At 40.0% G+C, this 13,444-nt stretch overlaps 1 protein-coding gene across 2 annotated transcripts in view; it reads right to left on the bottom strand.

Annotated features, from left to right (window-relative positions):
• Nucleotides 1-7,933: 7,933 nt before the first annotated feature.
• Nucleotides 7,934-13,444, bottom strand: part of HMGB1 (high mobility group box 1) — a 6,521-nt gene continuing 1,010 nt past the window's right edge. The window contains exons 1-5 of one of the 2 annotated variants that reach the window (XM_025875104.2): nucleotides 12,309-12,536; nucleotides 11,684-11,846; nucleotides 11,372-11,517; nucleotides 10,698-10,872; nucleotides 7,934-9,634 (exon numbers count right to left, since the gene is read on the bottom strand). In XM_025875104.2, coding sequence (XP_025730889.1) covers nucleotides 9,458-9,634; nucleotides 10,698-10,872; nucleotides 11,372-11,517; nucleotides 11,684-11,833 — 648 coding nt within the window. In that variant the 5' untranslated portion in view covers nucleotides 11,834-11,846; nucleotides 12,309-12,536 and the 3' untranslated portion in view covers nucleotides 7,934-9,457. Of the gene's footprint in view, nucleotides 9,635-10,697; nucleotides 10,873-11,371; nucleotides 11,518-11,683; nucleotides 11,847-12,308; nucleotides 12,537-13,444 lie in introns of those variants that run through there. The other variant, XM_025875103.2, reaches the window with a different exon arrangement.

Genomic DNA, 13,444 nt, shown 5'->3' with positions numbered 1-13,444 from the left:
TTGACCCCACTGGAGAAGTCTTTGGGATATGCACAGGCCCTAGAGGTACCTGAGGTTCTCACCAGCTCCCTCAGTGGCCACGGACACCTGTTACTCTGGAGATTTGTGTCAGGGGAGGAAGGATCTGGAGGGATCAGCAGAACCAAACTGGAGTGGAAAGGAGAGATGGGGGCCAGCCTCCTCACAGAATTTACAGTTCAGGGGACATTCTTTCATACCTGACACTCTCTCTCAAGGAAAAGAAGTTTGAGTGTTTGCCCTGTTTTGATCATGTTTTGTTAGAAATCTTGCTAGGCCAGTTCAAGTTAGCAAGAGGAAACCTCCACAGAGTAAAATCATACATACATTGATGGCACCACACCATGTACTTAAAGCAGCCATATTTTGGTGAATGGAATTTTAAAATCCCTTTATAAAAAATTGAAAGACTTCTTCGTACTGGGTGTGAACTTAGATTGCAACCATAATTTTGGTCAGCCTTCTTATGAATCCATTTTGCTAGTTTATCTCTTAAAAGTCTTCCTCAGGCTTTCTCCTCTTAACTCTCTGGAGTGATGCTAGATGGGTTTTATTTTAGGTTTTTAGCTAAAATCGGGTCCTGGAAAAGAACTTAGATGTCGACAGTCATCTGACAATTTCTGTTACTTACCTGCCTGCCTTCCTCCCTGGAATTAAAGAGACCAGAAACTTTATGGAGACCCACATTCCTGAGCCCTCAGGAGGAAGAATAACAGTTTCAGGAATTTCTTTGTATTTCTGAAAACCAGTAGAAGTTACTCCTGGAAGTCTACTGCAGTGAAATCACAACATACTGCACCTAGCAGCAGGTTGCCTACCTCTACCAAACATGATTCCAGATTTTCTTTTCCTGGAACGTGGCTCCGAAGGGGCTGTCCCATCTTAAAGGAAGTGCTTTGACTGGATGCTCAGTAAGTCTCGTCCATCAAGGAAATGCTAACAGTTGTCCTAAAGGTTAGAAAAAATTAGATTTGGCTTAACAATGAAGACACAGCAAAAAATAATAATAAACAAACTATTTCTCTCTCTCTCTCTTTTATTTTCCTGGTTAGTTGATCTTAACTGCAATTCTTTAAAAATCCTTAGGACCTTAATGTTTAATTTTTGTAAAAAAAAAAACTTCAAGTATTGCATTTACAATGGAGCTACTGTACAATAACATATCTCTAATTTTTAAAAATAAAATCAACTTTATATCTAATGGTCCATTATAATTATCTGTAGAAGCTCAGTGCTTAAATATTCATGACATAAAGTTTTGGAATGTTGACCTCTAAAGTTTAGGTTCTTAAAAGAAACACGAAAATTATATTACTTTTCAGATTTGATCTATATAGTGTAAAGTCTAATACTCCTCAGTTATGAAATGGTTTCCTATGGGACTGACTAGAAGATGAACTTTTTATAATTAATCCAATTTTGTGTTGACCTGTTGACCATCATTCAGTAAGACATGTACTCCTCAGAAAAACTGTTGATCTATGCGTTGGTCTTAAATCATACATGAAAAAACACTTTGCCTTGTTTAATGAAAATAACCCTGATACAAATTATTAATTAATAAGTTTTGGAAATTATGTCAATTATGTTTAAGAACAGTGATACAATGAAATGAAAAGCAAGAAAGCTCTAGTGCTTTTGTAAAATTTTCAGTGTTTTCACGTATTCCAATTGATCTACACATTCTCTTTTTGCAGTCCTGCAATTACTCAAATATAAAAGCTCTTTCTGTTAATCTTCAACCTGAAAAGTAGTAAAATAACAGAAGTGTAAGAGGGAATGGACATTTCAACCCAATGGCTCTCCAGGCTTTTCAGTCTTTTCATCTGCTGGCTTTTGAAGGCTTACCCCTTTCACAATTTCCCCCATTACTGTGGGCACGAACCTTTATAAAGCCTTAGAAATCATGACCCAACTCTGTATCACTTATATGTAAAAACTCTCTGAATAGTCTTTTTAAAAAGTTATTACATTTGGGTGAAAACTTTCCTAAGGCAGCTTGGTAAAGTCCCCCCCAAATCCGGCTCATGCTTTGATTCAGCAATTTTACTTTGTGGAATAGATTTATAACCCACAAAATAATCATGGGCACAAAGGAATGGATATAAGGAAAAGATAGTCATCTTAGCCTTATTCAGGACACTAAAAATCAGGAATGACACAAATGTCTAAGAATATGGGATGAACTGGATCATTTATGGTATTTTACATTCATTCAGTGGGATACCATGCAGCGGTTAAAAATAATGCAGTGCAGAATAAGAATATACAATGACAAAAACTTTTGTTTAAGACTCTTAAGCAGAAAAAGTAGTTTACAAATAGAATGTTTGCAACCATATCACCATTTTTGTAAAACAAAAAAATATATACAACCACTAAAAGACAACCCAATTTAAACATGGGCAAGGGACTTGAATTAGACGGTTTTCCAAAGTAGGTATACAAATGGCCAACAAGCAATGAAGAGACGATCAGCATCATTAATAATTAGGGAAATGTGAATCAAAACCTCAATGATATCACTTCACACCACTAGGATGGCTATTATTAGAAAGAAAGAAAGAAAGAAAAAGAAAGAAGAAAAAGAAAGAAAAAGAAAGAAAGAAAGAAAGAGAGAAAGAAAGAAAGAAAGAAAGAGAGAGAAAGAAAGAAAGAAAGAGAAAGAAAGAAAGAGAAAGAGAGGAAGGAAGGAAGAAAGAAAGAAAGAAAGAACCAAACCAACCAAAACAGAGGAAGTGTTGATGAGGTTGTTAAGAAATTGGAACACTTATACATTGCCATGGGGAATATAAAATGGCTCAGCTGATGTGGAAGAGTTTGGCGGTCCCTCTTAAGAAGTTAAACATAGAATTACCATATGATCCAGCAGTTCCACTCCTAGCTATATATCCCAAAGAGTTGAAAATAGGGATTCAAGCAAATACGTGTCCATGTATGTTCATAGCAACACTGGTCACAACAGCTAAAAGGGAATAGGCCAAGTGTCCTTCACTGGATGAATGGATAAATGAATTGTGATACATATACACCAGGGAATATTATCCAGCTGTAAAAAGGAATGGAATACTGACACATACTACAATGTGGACAAACTTTGAAAACATTATGCTAAGTGATAGAAGCCAGATGAAAGGCCGTGTATGATTGAATTTATATGATATATCCAGAATAGGTAAATCCATAGAGATGATGCCGATCGGTTTCTGCCAAGGGCTCAAGGGGAAGGGGAAATGAATAGGTACGAGATCTCCTTTTGTGGTGATGAAAATGTTTGGACCTAAGCTGAGGTGGTGGTCACACAATACCGTGAATGTACTAAATGCCACTGAATTGTTCACTTCAAAATGGTTAATTTTATGTTATGTAAATCTCACCTTAGTTTGTAAAATTACGTATAATTATATACATTAAATTAATTCTATCTATACCGTGTTATATATATATAAAAATCTAGAAGGGCACACAGTATAATTAATAGACTAGTAGAATTGTAGATTTTTATTTTTTTTGCTTATTTGTTATCTTTCGGTGAAGGCAAATTTCATTCATAATAAGGGTAAACAGTTTTTCAGAAGTTATCATGGTACGTAGTGTATTGCAATCCCTCCTTCTACTTGTGTTTAAGTTCATGCTGCAATTCTAAGGACATATCAGTAGCACACATTCTTCTGATGCTTTCCAGCTCTTTAGAATCAGATAGCTTATAACTTCCTATGATTGGCGATATTTTTGTTTTGTTTTGTCTGCAAGTGTTCTGAGCCCCGGGAATTAGGGGGGAGGTCCTGAGAGGAATCCGATGGCCCAATGTGCTGGCTGTGCTTGCAAATCAACTCTAGCCACGGCAGGAGAACCCAGGCATGAAAGGAAGGGTTAGGGAGGAAGTCTTCCAGCGCTTTCCTATGGTCCTTAAAGGAAAGAGAAAGGACCTCACACTTTTTTTGCACCTACGGTGAACCTGTTTGGACGCTGCTTTTGGGCCTTGAGCAAGCTTTGGAGTCTCTATGGGCCTCTCTGCCACTACTTCACAAAATGCACAGGACTGTAAGAGCCCTTGGAGCCTTTTGCCACTCGTGTGTGCTGAGCCTGCCCTGGTGTTCTACTTTATTCGGTTGAAGGTGTCCAAAGCAAATGGCAACTCTGGGTCCTCTTGTGAAAAGGGGCTCTCTTCTCTGGTCTGCCTCCCTGCTTCTCAGCCTGAGTGTGCCTAGCCCTTCCTTATGCCCAAATCCCAGGAAGGCTGACTCCAGATGGCAGAGCAAGGCCTGAGTCTCCCTCAAGTTCAGGTTGCAGAGCAGGGAGGGCACTGGATGTCCTGGCTCTGGGTAGCCTTTAATCTTCCCTCTTCACACCTTCCTGGGCATTACACTGGCACCTGAGGGGGTGTAGTAATTAAGCTTCCTGTTTTTCTTTGCCTTTAGTAGGAGTATTCTCTCATACCCAACAATTACTTCTTTTTAGACCTTATATTCTCTTACCTGGTTTGGTTCAGAACACTTTATAAGATGATCTCTAACAAACGTAACAAAAATATGGTAAAGGCTGTAATGGGAGAGTCTATGTAACTCTAAGGGAGTTAAGTTTAATTCCACTCTAAAGCCTCTTCATACACTTGCATTTATAAATGCATTTGGAGTATGACCTTCTTCTTAAAGTACCCTCTCCAGCAAGGAGGTGAAGCAGTGGTCAAGTCTATTCCATTTAAGGCAGATTCTCAATATCCATTTCACTCTTCAAAATAACATGTCATCCTTTTAATGCTCAGGATCTGGCCTACATGATCCTTGACTACAATTTGTAGCAGACTCCTCACTTCCCAAAACTGCTGGTTACATCTTCTGTAAAGACTGACACACCATCTTTGCTTTAAAAAAAAAAAGCCCCCTAATAAAACTCTGATACTTCCATTTAGGATGAAGAGTGCCAAAATGGAAGGAAGTTTCTTATTTTCAACCAGGAGAAAACTTATTTACTTTTGCAGTAACTTTTAAGAGAAATACGTTGTTCGGTAGTTTAATAGTCAATAGCTAACCCAAGAGTCTTCCAGTTCTGATTCTGCCTACTTGTATTTGGGTGGCTCTGAACAAATGACAATATTTCAGTATTTGAATTTCTCATCTTTAAAAGATGGATAGTATTTCATGGACCCAAAGAATAACCAGTCAAAATCTCAATTTATCATAAAAATTGTTAAAATATTTCATGGTAAGTATAACCTTTTGGGGAGGCAATTTGTCAGTATCTGCCAAAAATTTTAACATTTTTATTTATTTGTCAAAGAGAGAGAAAGAGAGAGAGAGGTTGCACGCACAAGCAGGGGGAGCGGCAGGCAGAGGGAAAAGCAGGCTCCCCGCTGAGCAAGGAGCCCGATGTGGGACTCGATGCCAGGACCCTGGGATCATGACCTGAGCTGAAGGCAGGTGCTTAACCGAGCCACACAGGCGTCCCCTGCCAAAAATTTTATTTTATTTTAAGATTTTATTTATTTATTCATGAGACTCGGGGCGGGGGGGAGAGAGAGAGAAGCAGAGGGAGAAGCAGGCTCCCAAGGAGCAGGGAGCCTGATGCGGGACTCGATCCCAGGACCCTGGGATCATGACCTGAGCCAAAGGCAGACGCCCAACCATCTGAGCCACCCAGGCGCCCCCCACCCTGGCAAAAATTTTAAACACAACTATCCTTTGAGTCAGCAATTCTACTTAGAGGTGTCTACAGACTTACCTATGCCTACACAGATGCTCACTGCAGTACTGTTAGAAACAGCAAAAACTAGGAAACGTGAATGACCATCAATAATGATCAAATAGATTTATGGGGCATCATACTATGCGATGTCACTTGTATGTCTGAATTGTGTGACTCAGGAGAAAAAAAATAAGTACATCATAAATAGTTACAAGGATCTCTTTAGTCCCCTCCTTCAGATTTTCTGGCCACTACTGGCTTTCAGCTTCCATACTGGGCCCCTGCCGACCATTCCTCATGCCACCACTTAACAGGTCTATCATGATTCCTCATGTCATTCCAGATCTGTTAGTACTTCCTCTTTTTCAGTGGGTGACCAATAAATTCAACTTACATAGCAGGTCCAAACCAATGGACATGCCTAAAGACCTAAGTGATTCCACTTCATCCTGGTTGATATGATCTCCTTCAGACTGGGATATGGGCATTAAATATTTGGCGTGGCATTTATTTCTACACCATGGTGCATGGTTAAACAGCAGCATTCCTAGAACAGAGCAACATCTTTGCCCATTAACTCCAGGGAGCAACTTGGCTTAGACCCAGGGAATTTCCCAAGTTGTGGCAAGTGTTAGCACTAGTGTTCAGTTTTTGCTATTAGAAGACAAGAGAATGAACCAGCCTACGTATTTTGTTGCATAGGTATCCAAACCATTTGCTGGTTTTTATGTAGTTTCAAAAGGCATTTCAGGTCATTTGAAAATGAAGAAAAACAAAAGCAAAAAACCAACCAATATGAAAAAAGTTTTAACTTACCACAACCTCTTACTAATAAAGTACCCTAATAACTAGCCAATGGTTCACACTTGAATAACAGGTAATGCCAAGATGTAGGCCGTATTTGATCTATGTGCATTTGTAGTGATACCATCATATGCAAAAAGTGCCTGGCCGGTACTGAAAAAGAGCTATTTCAGGCCCTTTCAGGTGTGTTGTACCAAGCTGACCTATATCTGAACTTTCATCATAGATTATGTGATGCCAAGCAAGGGAGTTGGCCACATTTTTCATTCAAGAAACCGCTGTGTTGTCTCTCCAGTGTAGTTTTCAATATAGCTAGTTGCTACCCTAACATCTGGGCAGCACTTAACAATTCTCTAGGCAATGAGGGTAATTATCTGTCAAATGGCACTGTCACACAAGTATTTTTTCATCCCTGTGGCGCACAGGACACAAAGATTTCCTTTTTCAGATTTCACTCTAAGAAAATTAATAAACATGGCAAGTATTAACACCTTGACAGATGACTGCAACAATGACAGCAACTAACCTGCCCAACCTTTACATGGGAAAAGTTAGGGAACGGAGATGAATTTAGTTACGTTTTAATCCATACTGACTTTTTGAGTGCCCCAATTCTAAAATTTATACTGGTTTTCCTATTAAGAAAATCTTCATACCCATAGTGCTGGAACCATCTCTAAACATTAAAATTGTTCCTACACGTTAACTTTACAAATCATCCCAATTATACCAAGGCTTTACACTAAACTACCTAAAATTTCAAGCCCTAGGGATACTACTGAAACACTAAACAGAACTGTATTAGCTCCACCAGACTGAAGAGTTTTTGTCTTTTTGTCAAGATCTGAAGCCAGTTAACAAAAAGTTTTTTTTGTTCCTATTCTCAACATCTTAAGAAACTGGTAGTTGTCATGACACACCCACTGAAATTACAAGAGTTTCCTTGAGGCAGAATTCACTTTTAATTGGATCACTTACTAGCAACAGATGTTGACAGTTGTCATGCTATAGCTGTAAGCAGAAACATTCATGTAAGGATACTAACTTGTTCCTGTTGACTAAAAACTTTTATGAATTTTTATAATCACAGCCTTTCTGAGGTCCTCCATCTAACTTAGAAAACTGATAAATTTAGATTTATAATCACTTTAACTGCATGTGCCTTGCTTTGAAAAACTATCTTGTTTAACCCAACATTCTGAAAGTAAACTTAATTTTTCTGCATTTACATACATAGCAACCCCTGAGAACACTGACAAAAACTTTTTATCAGATCATGAACCTATTTATAAACATAAATATTTTTAAAGAGAAAAACTTTGCCAGACCTTACACTTGTTTAAATGGTGCTAAGTTACTACTGGAAAGATTAAAGTATGTATATAACAAAATCTTGAAATCTTAAGTGAAAGCCATTTAACTAATATTTAAAACCTCTGCAATTATTAGTTTATTAGTATCATCCAGGACTCAGATGTTCAGTATTCCTCCTGAAATTACATAAACAAATGCAAATGGAAAGAATCCAAGTCAAAATTATATAACAAAACAGCACTCCATCACAAAAGCGTGTAAAATTACAAGAACGCTATTTTAAAACACTGGCACTTTAAGAGAACGATAATCTCAAAAAAACCACAAAATTGCCAAATTGTTCCCTAAACTGTTAAGTAGATAAACATGACTCTAATGAATGAGTTAGGGTTTTGTAAAGAAAAATCAAATTCAAATCAGATAACTCATACTGAAATACAAAGTTTTATGTGTCTTCTTCCCTTAGGTCTATTTGACTTTTATAAAGGAACAAACTATAATATAGGAAAATATACCTGATTTTAAATGTGGCATACATTTTAGAAGTTGGCCCAATTAATCAAAAATACCTTCAATGGAAAGTCAAGTTTCCTAAGAAATCCATATTCAGATAAATAGGAGAAGACATTTACAGCCAGCATGTTTTTCCAGAGCCTTTGCTGGGACTAATGTCAACAAAAAAATTTAATATGGCAGTCTTGTATTTTAAGCTCACGCTTTTGGGGATACATTCTCAGGTCTTCTTTAATGTGGGAACTGCAAATATAACTGCCATTACATGGTAATGGGAGTTAAAGAATGTAGAGTCCTCATGTAAAGATTAGAACATACTTTTCTCTTAGTCCTTCAAGGACAGACTTTTCAAAATGTTTGATTCTACTACTCCCATGCTGTGAATAGACTGGTTACTCTTCACTTTATAAATGTGACTGGGCTATGTGAGATCTGGTATCAATCGATCAAGATTTGAGTTTCAGTTATGGATGAAAACTGTCTCAATTCAACTTTTATTACCCTCATCATGAGTATGCAGGGTGCAGACAAAAGCTTTTTATCAGCTAACTATATGAAAAGATAAACACTGTAATAATCCATGTGATCCAAAATGGGCAAAAGCAAAAGACTAGCTTCCCCTCAAGAAGAAAAATTTCAGACCTATGAAAAGGACAACAATACTAATAAAAAAAATTGTATTTACTTAGAAGCATTCAGAATGTCAACAAAACAGCTGCAACTTTTTTTTTTTTTTGCAATTACAGAGTGGTATTCAGTTAACAGAACAACAATTATTTCGTAGAAGCTGCATCAGAGACAACTGAAGATGAAAAACTACCATCCCCATATATAACTAATTTGTGCTGTGCACCAACAAGAACCTGCTTTAAATTTCCATGCCAATTTACAACCCCCATACTGTACCAGGCAAGGTTAGTGGCTATTGAAAATACCACCAGGACAGGGCTATCTAAAGACACATTCGGTAGTGTGTTAACTATACAAAAAAAGACACTGTACAGTTTAAAAACAAATCTTACACAGCCTTACATTTCAATTTTTTTCTTTAAAAGGAGTGAGTTGTGTACAGGGGGGTTAAATGCTTTATAGACAAGAAAAAAAAAACTGCGCTAGAACCAACTTATTCATCATCATCATCTTCTTCTTCATCTTCATCTTCTTCATCCTCCTCCTCCTCCTCATCCTCTTCATCTTCCTCATCTTCCTCCTCTTCCTTCTTTTTCTTGCTCTTTTCAGCCTTGACAACTCCCTTTTTTGCCGCATCAGGCTTTCCTTTAGCTCGGTATGCAGCAATATCCTTCCAAAACAACGGCAGGAGAAAAGTGGAAGGAAAGACAAAACAGTTAAGTAAAGGGAGAAATAAAAGTAACACTGAACTTGACCAAAACTTGATGAAAACATCAAGATCCAAATTACACGAAAATACAACGTATGTATAGACTCACCCCGACTGCATAAATGACTGAATGCATATAAAAACACTGGGAGATAACTGCAATTAATAATCCATAACTTACAGAATAACACGGTTTAATATTTGCAATGTTATGCCTCACTGAAGTACAATTATGTACCACATCCTAACTTTAGTTTATTAAAACTAGAATGTAGAGACTTTGATTAAAGGGTAGACACTGCCACCTTCTGAATGCAAAACAACATTCTACAGGTTTATCCCAGACCCTAATGCATAGTAGAAAATTTTGTCTTAAAAAAAAAAAAAAGGGGGTGATTTGCCAGTAAGCGTGCAATTAGGTTAAGAACATCTAGAAACCAACATTTTTCCAGATGCCTAAATAAGTTAAAATTCAACTTCATATTCCAATTCAAAGTATAGGAGCCACAGCTTTTTCTTTATCAACTTTCACAGATCAACAGACTTAGAACTTTTTTTTTAACGAAGTTGGGATTTTTTTTTCTTTGGTTAGCTAAGGAGTAAACATAAATGTTTCAGGGTACGTTTAAGGAGGATAGTCTTTATTACTTTGCCCAGACTATTTTTATAACGTGTCTGGTCATTTAAGGTAAGTAATCATTTGACTCAAAGTGACTACCAAAATTCTCACAAATTTGGAGGTATTAGAGAATAACAATACCAGCTTAAGTGTATGGCCTTGCACCCAAGTTAAAAAAAAATTAACAATTTATTTGATCTTCTATACACTCTGAATGATGGAAAAGAATTAAGGCTATAGCCAGCCAATGGCACACTGAATGTAGCTGTTAATCTAAAAACTGCATTAACACCCCAAACTCTTAGAAAACCCCAAGAATATAGGAAACTGAGATGAGGTACCAAGTACAATTTAACATTTGGCATATCCTTTCATCATTACACTGAGCAAATCCATACTTCTTACCTTTTCATATTTTTCCTTCAGCTTAGCAGCCTTCTTTTCATAAGGCTGCTTGTCATCTGCAGCAGTGTTATTCCACATCTCTCCCAGTTTCTTTGCAACATCACCAATGGATAGGCCGGGATGTTCTCCTTTGATTTTTGGGCGATACTCAGAACAAAACAAGAAAAAGGCCGAACTAAAAAGAGAAATTTAATTTTAGGATTTTAAGTTTACTATCAAATGTGTATTGTACTGTTATATAAAAGTCCCTTCTAATTTCTACCAGATACTGGACAGGGTACAGATGTTATATGCTAAATAACCTTCATAACCAAAGCTTAACTTACAGCTAAAAACTTATGGTACTACTAGTTGAAGATGTACTACTGCTAAATGCTAGAGGTCCAAAAACAATTCTGCAAATCACTCTAAGTATTTCAGATCGTTGGTATTTCTCAAAGTTACCTTTAGGAGATACATTAAGTGAAGGAGGCAAGTGTCTAATTCAAATGCTCTAGCTAAGCCTCCCATTCAATAGGAATTTTACTTACAATATTCAAAATATACCAATGTGAGCCACTTGCCAGCTAAGAAACTCTGATCATACACTCCAAACCCACATGGTAGCTTGCTAAATTTCTATCTGATTCTACTGCAAAACCCTCCTTGAAAATAAAAACAGGCAAGATACTTACGGAGGCCTCTTGGGTGCATTGGGATCCTTGAACTTCTTTTTTGTTTCCCCTTTAGGGGGGATATAAGTTTTCATTTCTCTTTCATAACGGGCCTTGTCCGCCTTTGCCATGTCTTCAAATTTTCCTTTCTCTTTAGCAGACATGGTCTACAAAAGAATTATTTGTAAACTTAAGTCGATAATGAATTTTAATAAATTGTCCTCAAAGTATTAAAATGACTAAAATACAAATGGCACCTAGGCTTTTTTAAAATCTTAATTTGGATTCAACTTTTAAAAAATTACCTCCTTAGTATGTTTCAAGCCCCCTTACCTTCCACCTTTCTGAGCACTTCTTAGAAAACTCTGAGAAGTTGACTGAAGCATCTGGGTGCTTCTTCTTGTGCTCCTCTCGGCAAGTTTGCACAAAGAATGCATATGATGACATTTTGCCTCTCGGCTTCTTAGGATCTCCTTTGCCCATGTTTAATTATTTTCTAAAAAGAGATAAAGTAAATGTTTGATGTTAGCAATGAAATTATAGCACTTTAACTTCATGGGGAGTGAATGAAAACCCAAGCATTGGTTATTTAACGGTAATGACATTAACCTCCTATGATACTAAACAAGAAAATGGCAGGGATAGCCAATTCCTAGAAGAGGCTATGCCAAGCAAAAAAACCCAAAAGACAAAAAAAGAAAACCCCAAACGGTCCTTCAGTGAGCTCAAAAAAGTATAGACACTCATACAGTACTCGTTTCTCATCTGCCTGGATCTGTTCTGAACGAATACCTCATTTAAAAACTTTTTAAATGTACAAAACCATTTTTAATCAACAAAACCAAAGACCACAAAACTAATGCTGCCGGTTGGTGGATCTGCACCACATAAGGAATAAATAGGTAAGAGCCCAAGTGAGTACACTTTTTCCAAATTATGGGCCTAAATCACCATCTACCTGAAGTTTTCCCAATGAGGACTTTAAAAATACTCTCTCTGCACAAAACTTTGCTGGGAGGAGGGAGGAGTAGAAAGCTCCAGCGCTCGGACCCAGGCTGGGGGGTGGCGGTGGTATTTGTACGGCTGCCACCGCGAGGCAGCCTCGTTTCCTATCGGTTTGGCCCCGAGATGTATTTCAGTTCTGACTAAACACGTCCGGTCTGAAGTTTCTTCGAGTAAACAAGGATGAGGGACAAAAGCCACTCCTGCTGGTTGCTCTGCCTGCCCCCCCCAACCAGGGGAGTATTTTTTTTTTTAATCTGTGAAAGTCGGGGCGCCGCGCGAGGCGGGCTCCGCACACCTTCCCGCCACTCGGCCCCCACCCCCAGAACTTCGGTGGCGGCGGGGCGGCCGAGGAAACGCGGGGCCGCGGCCCGGCCTCCAGGCCCCGGCCCGCCCGCGCCGGGGCCGCCACGTGCGCTCGCCCGCCCGCCGGCGCAGGCCCCGCAGGCCTCCCCCATTTTGTCAGCTCCGCGGAGGGAGAAGCCCCGCTCGAAATGGGGGCTGGCTCCGCCCGCGGCCGCCGGGGCCGGCGCGCACGGAATGGCCGCTGCGCGTCTTCCCCGCCTGCGCCGCCGCCGCCGCCGCCGCGAGGGCGAGCGCGAGCGAGAATATGGCTCCTTCCCTTTGTGTGTGTGTGTGTGTGTGTGTGTGTGTGTGAGAGAGAGAGAGAGTGTGTGTGTGTGTGTGTGTGTGAGTGTGAGCGCAGGCGGGCGGGGTGCGCGCCGCGCTCTGGCGCACACACTCGGCCATTACAGCCGGGGGGGAGGGGCGGGGGGCGCGCGGACCCGGACCCTCCCCCTCCCGACCCGCGGGGGAGGGGGCCGCCCCGGGAGGCGCCCACCGGCCCGCCGCTCCACGTCCCCCTCCGCGCGGGCCCGCGCGCCCCGGCCGCCCCCGCACGGAGAACGCGGGGCTGGGAAGAGAGGAAAAAAAAAGTTGCCTCGGAACTGCTGCGCCCAGCTCCCCCGCCCGCTCCCGCCCGCCTTGTTTTCTCTCCAGCCAGCAGCGCCGGGCCGAGTCAGCCATGTTCCAGCGAGCGCAGCGGCGCCGCTCCCCCCGCCGCCGAGCCGCCGCCGCCGCCGCCGCCGCCGC

The sequence above is a fragment of the Callorhinus ursinus genome, unplaced genomic scaffold (genome assembly GCF_003265705.2).
Source record: "Callorhinus ursinus isolate GAN/ISIS: 27379988/994484 unplaced genomic scaffold, GSC_fseal_2.0 scaffold7, whole genome shotgun sequence".
Taxonomy (NCBI): Eukaryota; Metazoa; Chordata; class Mammalia; order Carnivora; family Otariidae; genus Callorhinus; species Callorhinus ursinus.
This window is presented reverse-complemented; position numbering and strand designations above follow the sequence as displayed.